At 52.8% G+C, this 9,702-nt stretch overlaps 2 protein-coding genes across 12 annotated transcripts in view; both read left to right on the plus strand.

The window, feature by feature from the left end:
- Positions 1-5,409, plus strand: part of PLD2 (phospholipase D2) — a 37,750-nt gene extending 32,341 nt beyond the window's left edge. For both annotated transcript variants that reach the window (XM_083472532.1, XM_083472533.1), the window contains exons 21-25: positions 867-916; positions 1,908-2,042; positions 2,160-2,313; positions 3,625-3,736; positions 4,611-5,409. In XM_083472532.1, coding sequence (XP_083328658.1) covers positions 867-916; positions 1,908-2,042; positions 2,160-2,313; positions 3,625-3,736; positions 4,611-4,835 — 676 coding nt within the window. In that variant the 3' untranslated portion in view covers positions 4,836-5,409. The remainder of the gene's footprint in view (positions 1-866; positions 917-1,907; positions 2,043-2,159; positions 2,314-3,624; positions 3,737-4,610) is intronic.
- Positions 5,410-6,953: 1,544 nt separating this feature from the next.
- MINK1 (misshapen like kinase 1) overlaps positions 6,954-9,702 on the plus strand; it is a 60,932-nt gene continuing 58,183 nt past the window's right edge. For 9 of the 10 annotated variants that reach the window (XM_083472472.1, XM_083472474.1, XM_083472477.1 and 6 more), the window contains exon 1: positions 6,979-7,170. In XM_083472472.1, coding sequence (XP_083328598.1) covers positions 7,114-7,170 — 57 coding nt within the window. In that variant the 5' untranslated portion in view covers positions 6,979-7,113. Of the gene's footprint in view, positions 7,171-9,702 lie in introns of all 10 variants that reach the window. The other variant, XM_083472476.1, reaches the window with a different exon arrangement.

A 9,702-nucleotide genomic window follows, 5' to 3' on the forward strand; every position in this document is an offset into this window, starting at 1 on the left:
GGGCTGGGGACAAAGGCAGGGAGGCTGGCTGCGAGGGGTGCAGGATCACGTGATAATTTACCAGTTTTGCGTTGTGTGCTTTTTTGACAACCGCATTTTTGCACCCTGCAAGTATAAACCAGAGCAAGGCTTGAAAAAGCTCTTTGGGCACCACATCCCCTCGGGGGTGCCTGGCACATAAAGCGTCTTTAAGCTGTCGGTTTTCCTCGAGGAGCAAGATCCCCCCCAGGATCTTGTGCAAGCTTCCCAGATCCCTGTGGGATCTCACACCATCTTCTCAGATTCCCATGAGATTTCGTGCAAGCATCACAGATCCCCACCAGATCTTTCAGAGCTTCCCAGACCCAGCACACTGCCCCCCAAGAAAGGAAGAGAGCTTAAGAACTCCTTTTTTTCAGCAGGGTTACTTGAAAAGCGCTTTCCTGCTCTCTCTCCACCTTGCTTGGGGGCAAGGCCTGCTCAACACTAGGTTGGGAGAGTATTGGGTCCCCCACAAACCTCTCTCACCCCCTAGCCATGGGGCACCTCCAAGGATGTGGGTGTCCAGGATTTTCGGAATCCTTGGAAGCAAACCCCTGTGCAAGATGCGATTGCACTGTAGATTATCCCCCCCGCCTCTGCCATTCCCCATTTCCCCTAAGATGTTGTTTCACAAGGTTTTTGCTTTGCACACCACCCTATCTCAAGGTGTCAAGGAGGGTCCCCAAGACAGGCTGGGAGGGTCTGTCCACATCCCCCATTCTCAGCAGGGTGCTTTGGGCTGATATCTAGAGCTGGGGGGGCAACAGGGTGGTGGGGAAGGAGGTGCATGGGGGGGACACCCTAAGTGACTCCACTGTCTAATTTCCCCCTGTCCTCTTTCCCAGGACGCTGTGCCGCGGGGAGGCATCCATCGTCAGCCGGCTCAAGGCAGTCAGTAAGTGGGGAGGGGTGTGTGGCAAGATAAGCCGCCTTCTGCCCCCTCCCAGCCCCAAACATACTGGGAAAACCTCAGAACTCTTCGCCTGAGACTGCATGGGGCAGGGTGTCTCTCTGCCAACCGTAGTCAGAAGAAGGACTCCTAAGGGGGCTTGTGGTTCTGCTGTGGGGCTGTGCCATGCTGCCCCTAGCTAAAAATCCCTCTCCTACAATCCCAGGTACTATCTGGGCTAAGACATAGAATCGTGGTGGCACCCTGAGGGCCATCGATTCCGACCCCATGCAATTCAAGAATCAGGTTCCACAGTGCCAAGGGGTGTAGCGTTCCCAAAGCAAGGAAGGATTGGACTCTGATTAATAGAATACACACGAGGCTTGACCAGCAAGTCTCTGGGAGGAGGTGCCAATAATAATTTCCTCTCCACGCCTCGGCCCAGGTCGTTTTATTCACAAAAGAACTTTTTACATGGTGTTCGTAAGAACCAATCAGATTTCCTCTGAGCATTTCAAAAAAAACCACACGGGACAAAGTCAAATAAGAAGAAATTCTTTTAACTACAGTGGTACCTCGGGTTAAGTACTTAATTCATTCCGGAGGTCCGTTCTTAACCTGAAACTGTTCTTAACCTGAAACACCACTTTAGTTAATGGGGCCTCCCACTGCCGCCGCGCGATTTCTGTTCTCAGCAAAGTTCTTAACCTGAAGTACTATTTCTGGGTTAGCAGATTCTGTAACCTGAAGCGTATGTAACCCGAGGTACCACTGTATTTCATAATTCCTCACAGCAATCCCACCTGAGCCCCACACTCTGGATATCTGCACTCCTTCAGAGGGGAAAGGCACTTTACACATGCTCTGAAGCACCCCTGTTTCCGCGCTCTTTGCAAGCTCCAGAGTTTACCCCCTGGAACCGGAAAGGGAAGCCCCCACAGGCCGGGCGCAACGCTGTCCCGCTAACACCCACCTCTCTCCCTCTTTCTTCGAAAAGTGGGGGACGACTGGAAGAGCTACATCTCCTTCTGCGGGCTGAGGACCCACGGGGAGCTGCGGGGGAAACTCCTGACGGAGCTGGTCTACATTCACAGCAAGATGCTCATAGCGGACGACCGGCGCGTCATCATCGGTGAGGAGGGGGGCCCTGGGAACGCCTCTCCCCGCAGGAGGCCACTTGCAGCATCCAGCGTGGGCTGCCCCCCCCCCCAGTTTCCCTTAATGGTTCCCTGCTTTCCCCTGCCCCAAGGCTCAGCTAACATCAACGACCGGAGTCTCCTGGGGAAGAGGGACAGTGAGCTGGCTGTCCTGGTCGAGGACACGGATCTGGTGCCGTCCGTCATGGGTGGGCAGGAGTACCAGGCGGGGAAGTTTGCCCTGAGCCTGCGCCTCGACTGCTTCAGGTGTGTGCCAGCAGGGTTGTCTTCGTCTTCTTCTTTTTTATTTTCAATGCAAAATTACAACAAAAATTAGAAACATTGAATCCAAAATAAAACAGTGTAAACAAGAAAAAAATAAAAACACAAACACACACAAAAAACCACATCTACAAATAAAACCATATCATCATTCTAATTTAGTCATTACATACATATACACATATTGACTTCCTTTGTTCTGAGACCTCGACATTTTTACTCTTTCAAAGTTGTTGTGTCTAATGTAGATTACCCCTATACGGCCTAGGACCCTCGTACCTACGGGACCGCCTCTCCTGGTATGCCCCACAGAGAAACCTACGGTCTGCAAATAATAACATCCTCAAGGTCCCAGGCCTCAGAGAGGTTAGGCTGGCCTCAACTAGAGCCAGGGCCTTCTCGGCTGCGGCTCCAAACTGGTGGAATGCTCTGTCACAAGAGACTAGGGCCCTGCGGGACCTGACATCTTTCCGCAGGGCCTGCAAGACAGAGTTGTTCCGCCAGGCTTTTGGTCAGGGCGCAGCCTGAGTCCCTCCTCTGGCAACCTGCACAGAATTTTGTTTAATCGGTTGCCATCAATTTGATTTTAACTAATTTTTATAATGAAATATTTTTAGAATGTGTTATTATTTGATTGTTTATTTGATTGTTGTTAGCCGCCCTGAGCCCGGCTTTGGCTGGGGAGGGCGGGATATAAATAAAAATTATTATTATTATTATTATTATCTTTATAGTTTTTATACCATGTTTCTCTTTCTTTAACCCTGCAAAGCATCATTCATTACATACCGATGCTTACTCCAGAACAATGTTTTCTCATATACTCTTTAGCACAGGGTTGTCTTCTGGGGGTAAGGGAGGAACCGAGTCAGGGATCAGGGCCATGGGGCCTAGAGACACCCCACCCCACTGCGGGAGTCTGGCTGGACAGCAGTGCAGGTGAGAAGGATCTAGGGGTCCCCATCTTCTTTGAAAGCCATCCTGGTCAGTGCTTTGCTGCCTCCTGCAGCGGTGAGTTCCATAGTTCAACGAGGGGCTGTGTGAAGAAGGACTTTATCTTTCTGCATCTCCCAACATTCACCCTCTTTAGTTGCCCTCAACATCTGCTGCTATTTTGACAGAGGGAGCAAAACTGCCCTCTTTCCAGTTTCTCCCTGCCTTGCCTCTCTTTATCGGCGGCTATCGTGCCGCCTCTTCTCCAAATTAAACCCTCCAGAACAAATAGTCTCCCGGAGCTAAAGCGGCTTTGTGTGTCGCTGACCTGGGCAAAACCCCTTTTTCCTACCCCGCCGACAGGTGCGTTTTAGGGGTGGCCTCTGACCTGGACATTCAAGACCCGCTCAGCGACCGCTTCTTCTGGGACGTCTGGCAAGCCACAGCTTCGTCCAACACCAGCATCTACGACAAGGTGTGTAGTGGACCCCCAGGGGTCATCCAGTCCAGCCTCTGGCAGTGTGGGAATCGCGGTGGAAGCGCCCTGGAGAGGCAGCCACCCGACCTCTGCTTAAAATCCTCCCGGGAAGGAGGGTCTTAGGTTCCCCATTGCTGCCCCATAGCTTTCCCTTGGAGCAGGATCTTGCTTGGGGACAGCACCCCGACACCCAACAGGTGTTTGTACCTCCTTGAACAGGGCCTGCGCCTTAATGGCTCAGGGCCCTCGTATTTACGGGACCGCCTCTCCTGGTCTGCCCCGCAGAGGACCTTAAGGTCCATGAATAATCATACTTTAGAGGTCCCAGGCCCTAAGGAAGTCAGATTATCCTGCACCAGGGCCAGGCCTTTTCAGTGATGGCTCCGATCTGGTGGAATGCTCTGTCCCATGAGACCAGGGCCCTGCAGGATTTAACCTCCTTCTGCAGGGCCTGTAAGGCAGAGCTATTCCACCTGGCTTTCAATTTGAACCTGGCCTGATCTTTTATTCCCCTTCCTTCCCTTTTTATAAAGATTCCCCACTCTGAGACCCCACAGCTAATTCTCCCCTGGTCTCCTCGCTGGCCCAAATAGGACTAATTTAGCCAGCTAGCCCTGATGATCATCTGTTTATTGGATGGATTTCCCCCCCTAAATTGATTTTTTAATTCTGAATTTATTGTTATTCACGTTTTATACTGTATTTTATGCTGTTTTTTTGTTGTAGCATCAATTAAGTGTTTTAAATTTGTTGTTAGCCGTCCTGAGCCCAGTCTTCTGAACCGGGAAGGGCGGGGTATAAATAAAAATTTATCATTATTAATGTTGGGCATTTTGTTCTCTTTCTCCCCGCAATTCCTCCTCTCCGCCAGGTCTTCTCCTGCCTCCCCACCGACGCCGTCAAGTCCCGGAGGGACCTGCACCATCACGTCAGCAAGAAAAGCCTGGCTTCCGAGAGCCCCATCCTGGCCAGGGACCACCTGCAAAAGGTGCAGGGCCACCTAGTCCAATTTCCTCTGGAGTTCCTGGCCGAGGAGTATCTCCTGCCCCCTCTCAACAGCAAGGAGGGCATGATCCCCGTGGAGGTGTGGACTTGACGCAGCAGGCGGGGGGAGCCCCGAGGGGAAAAGAGGAGGAGGCTCACAGAGAGCATTTGCACTCTGCACGCGACCCGTGAACCTCTCTCCCCCATTTGCAGCTCTGGCTTGTCTGGATTCTTCGGCAAGGAACGACTCTTGTCTTTGGCCAGAGCTGGGTGACGGGACACCACCCTCTGGGGCAACTTCCGCCATTGCGAATTAGTTTAAGGGCTTTTGCCAACCTGGTTTAAAGCCACAAAATGTTTTTTTTCCACCGGCACTAATTTTGTATTCCAAAGTAAGGAAGGTGCTGTCTCATTTTCCAATAACCCAAAAGCTTCCAGGAGGTTGGAAGGGAGCACCCCACCATTTTTTGCACCCCATAGCTTCTCTCAACCTCCCTTGTTTCGGAACCACTTTCCGTTTAAATCCGGCGCCTTAAGTTGGGTGTGAAACCGGTTCGGCTGCAGCGGAAACAGCAGGAACTGTGCAAAACATTACTCCGTCGCAGCAAGAAACTAACAATGCTGCTTCCTCGGTGCCTTAAGAAGAAACTCCATTTTAAAGCAATAATAAAGATTCCATTAGTCCTCCTGAGACTTTCTGTCGCCATTTCTCCCACTGGGATCCGGAGACGGCTGCCAACATCTTAGCCCGTTTCAAATCTGGTGCAACTGTGCTCTGTAAAGGCGAGAAATTGGCATATAGGAAAAGCTTCGAAGGAAAACATGGTGGAGGTGGAACTGTTGAACTGAAAGTCAGTTTGTAAAAAAATTGGAAATTGAATAAAAAATCATCTTGAGGGGAAATTGCTCTGGCCGTTCCTATGACAATAAGGCAGATGGGGGGCTCTTTGCCCCATAGTCCAGTGGCAGGGGGGCCATGTGTCCTCTTTTCCCAAGAGAGATCCTCTTTTTCAGGGGTCAAACTGGAGACAAATTGCATTTATTTGCTTGGAACGGCTGGCGTCGCGTCGTCGTCTTTGCTCTTCTAAATATGGCAACCCTCTAAGACCGGTGACGGGGCTGATCCGGATCGTTTGCATCGCCTACATTTGAGGAGAGGATCCGTAGCAAATTTTGCCTCTAAACAAAAACACAACACAACGTCCTGTTGCCCCTCTCAGATCCGAGAGGAGCTTCATGGCCCCTTCGTGGGAGGATTCGAACCCTGATCTCTCCCAGGTCTTCGTTTGGCTATCTATATTTAAAAGCATTGACAAACGGTCGGATATTTAAAACATAGCTGCCTGTCCCAGGCGCTGAATCGGCTCCGTCTCCCTCAGAGCAGCAACAGGGGCCCATCTTTATTTAAAGTTTAAACAAGCTATCCAAAATGCTGGTGCACCTTTATTTTTTATTTTTTGCATTTATTCATGATTTTATTGTCCTCTTCTTTTGGCAAACCTCTTTTGGGTTTCTTCTTGAAAAAACAATCCAATTTAATAAATAGTAATAACGAAGCGGCGTATTCATTTTATGAAGTAAAATAGCAATAAATACAATCTTTATTTTGGGCCGTGTTGTTTGCGATGGCGCTGTGGTTCTTTCTGAAGCGCTAAGAAGCCGCCTGTGAAGCGGGAGGGTGAAGATTACACAAAGTAATCCAATTGAGGCATTAAAACGAGAGCGGCAGTTTTAATTGTTTCAGGCAGCGTTAGAAGGTGTTTTCTGTGGAAATATAGATCTCGACAGGGACAATGTCTGGGCGCCTCAGGTGTTTTTGGCCCTCGAGTTTCTTCACGCGACGAATCTGTGGGGCTTTTTCACCTCACGAAAAACCGCCGCTAGAAAAAGGCGGGAAAAGGCGACTCCCCGCGCCGCTCCACGGAGCATGCGCCTCGGAGCACTAGCGTCGCCCCTCCGACTTCCGCCACACTTCCCTCGAGCGTACACTACGTGCAAGTGCCCGCCTCCCGTACGTGCTTTCACGTCCCTTCCGCGCACGCTCGGGAAGGCGGGGCGGACCCCCCTCTGCGCCTGCGCCGCCCAGGCCCTCTCCGCGTCGTGACTTCCGCCGCTCCGCGCCTCTTCCGGGCCCTCCAGGCGCTTGCGCGGGAGCCGCCTCTCCCCGCCGCCGCGCCTGCGCGGAGCGGGAGAGCCTCCGCCCACTCGGCCCCCCGCGCCTGCGCAGTGCGGCGCTGCTTTTCCCTCCCTGGCGCCTGTCAGTCCGTCGGTCGCTCTGTGAGGGGGAAGAAGAAGAAGAGCGAGGAAGAAGAGGAAGAGGAAGATGGGGCCGCGGCAGCAGCAGCAGCAGCACTGAGGGGGGGGGGACCAGCAGCCGCCGCCCGCCCGCCATGGCCGACCCGGCCCCCGCCCGCAGCCTCGACGACATCGACCTCTCCGCCCTCAGGGTGAGCGGGGGGGGGCAGGGAGGGGGGTCAAAGGTCAGGGGAGGGGAGGGAACAGGAATGACACAGACTAACCCCCCCCAAAAAAATTCTTTTGTGGGGCTGGGAGGGGTGAGGAGGGGGCTGCAGCTGTGACGCCCCCCCCAGTGTAATCGTTGGGGGGGGGGCGCCAGGAGGCTGCCTGGGTTGGAAGGCGGCGGCGAGGAGCCTCCCGAGCCCCCCCCCCCCGCGCCTCTGCTGCAGGGGCGAACCTTGCCGTGTCATCCCCCCCCCTCTGGCAACCTGCAGCACCGGGGGGGGGCAGGGGGGCGGGCTCGCCTCTTCCTCCTCTCTCCTTCTGCCGCCCCCCCCCCCACGACGCAGCCCTTCTTCCCTCCTGGCTGCTGCAGTCGTGTTTTGTGGGTGGGGGTTGCCCTCTCTAGATCAGCTGCTGGGGGGGGAGATTAGGGAGAGCCAGCCAGCCCCCCAGCAAAGGGATGGTGGGGTGAGCAAAGCAGGGGGTGGCGAGACACCTGCCTCCTCCCTGCCTGTGTTGCTTTCTGTCTCCCAATCGGAGCACGCACATATTTTAGGGCGGGGGGGGGCACAAGGGTGTGCTTTAAAAAGCCGGATTGTGCTAATGGGTCCGCAGACCTTCCCCCCCCTCCCCCCCCACCGTTTCCTTTCAAGGTTCTGTGTTTATAAAGCCTTCTTTCTGGGCCCTGCAATCTCCTTCCTGCTGATTTTCAAAAGGCTTGTTTAACCCTTAAACTGGCAGGCAGCTCCCCACCTTCCACTGGGCTGGTTCCCTGGTTGTTAGCTAGCCTGCGCAATCTAACTTGCTCTGTGAATATTCGTCACCCGTAATAACTCTTGCCACCTGAATTTGCTGAATTCGCTTTACCCCGGTAGAGTATCGCCCTGGTTATCCAGCGTCACTGTTACCAGGAAGAGTCTGAGAGTTTCTGGATAATTGTTGCCTTGCTATATTTCAGGCCCTCTTTTAAAAGTGGGCCTTTTGGTGTTCTGGAGCCCTTGGGGTCCCCACAGCTCAGTTCGGGTCATCATTCTTTCCTCTGTGGGTTCCTTGCTCCGAAACTGGAGGGGACAGGAGAAACTGGGATCACCTCTCCCTTCCTTCCTCTGTTGCCTCCCACAGCAGTGGAAATGATTGATATACTGGAAGCTCCTTGCTGCAGGGACCTGCTTCTTCCTTGCCCCATTTAGTACCAGGCATAACTGCTTATAAATACCAATAACCTGACCAGCAGGCTCTTTGTAATGCTTTGCAAAATGACCCTTTTAAAGAGGAAGATTTTACTGTCATTGCTTGCAAGGTGGCTCTGGGGACACAGCGATGGGAGAAGTAACTTTCCTCCTCCTTTCCTTTTAACCTTCATGCTGCGCCTGCTGCAGCTGATGGATTTGCCTAAAATGCCCCCTTTGCAGATGGCACCTGGGAGGGGGTGCCTGTCTGAGGCCTGTTGGCCCTCTTGCTGAGTGTAGCAGTGGGCTTTTTCGTTTGCATGCGTGAGTGTGCTTGTGGCTCCTGTTTCTTGCAGTTAAAAGGGAACTTGGTGAGTCATGGTTGGTGATGTGCAGGGCTGGAGTATTGTGGCGAGATTTGCCACTGTGGGGTTTACGAGGTGGAGTTTTTCACCTGTTGCCTCCTCCCAAGTTGTTTTCCTCACAGGCTGGCACGCATGCGTCATTTCTGTAGCAGGATGGGCTGCTTTCATCTGTGCGCTGTCAGCAGAATCGGGAGCCGAGGGAGCCCTTTGGAACGCAGCCTGCCTTTCCCTTTCATTCAGGGAGGAGCCTCTCAGTATCTGGAATCATCACCTCAGGGAGGTTGCACAAGCCGTGTCCTGACAGATGGGGGAGCACGGCCCTCCCTCGCCTCAGCTGATCCCATGTTTTCCCACTGTGGAAACATAAGAATATCCCTGCTGGATCAAACACCATCTACTCCAACCTCCTGTTCCCACAGTGGCCACAAGCAAAATCTCAGCACAGCGACAGCGCCCTCCCCACTTGTGATTCCCAACAAGTCATATTCAGAGAGGCGCACTCTGTCTCCGACAGTGGAGGCAGAGAACAGCTGGCATGGCTAGTAGCCATCGGCGGCTCGCTCCTCCTCCATGAATTTGCCCGGTCCGCTTTTAAAGCCACCCAAGTTGGCGGCCATCCCTTCCTCCTGCAGGAGGGAGTTCCACAGTTTAGCTATGCGCTGCGTGAAGAAGGACTTTGTTTTATCTCTCCTGAGTCTTTCAACACATACATACACCTTGTGTGCCTCCTTGTCAGGATCCATCCCAGGAGGATATGTGGATGAAGGAAAGGATAGGAGTGGTTTTCTTGAAACCAGGATCAAGAAATAGCTTGTCATGGTAACTTCCTGTCAAAATGTGCGAGCTTCCCAGTTTCACAAGTTCTCACAGTACAGAAAAGAATCAAGTTTTTTCCCCCTGTTTAAAGAGATCTGTGAAACTCAAAAGCTTGCACGCTCCTGCACCAGCCTATGTTTGGCACAATAACAATATCTTCATCTGTTCT

The sequence above is a fragment of the Podarcis liolepis genome (genome assembly GCF_965112155.1).
Source record: "Podarcis liolepis genome assembly, chromosome: 13".
Classification (NCBI taxonomy): Eukaryota; Metazoa; Chordata; class Lepidosauria; order Squamata; family Lacertidae; genus Podarcis; species Podarcis liolepis.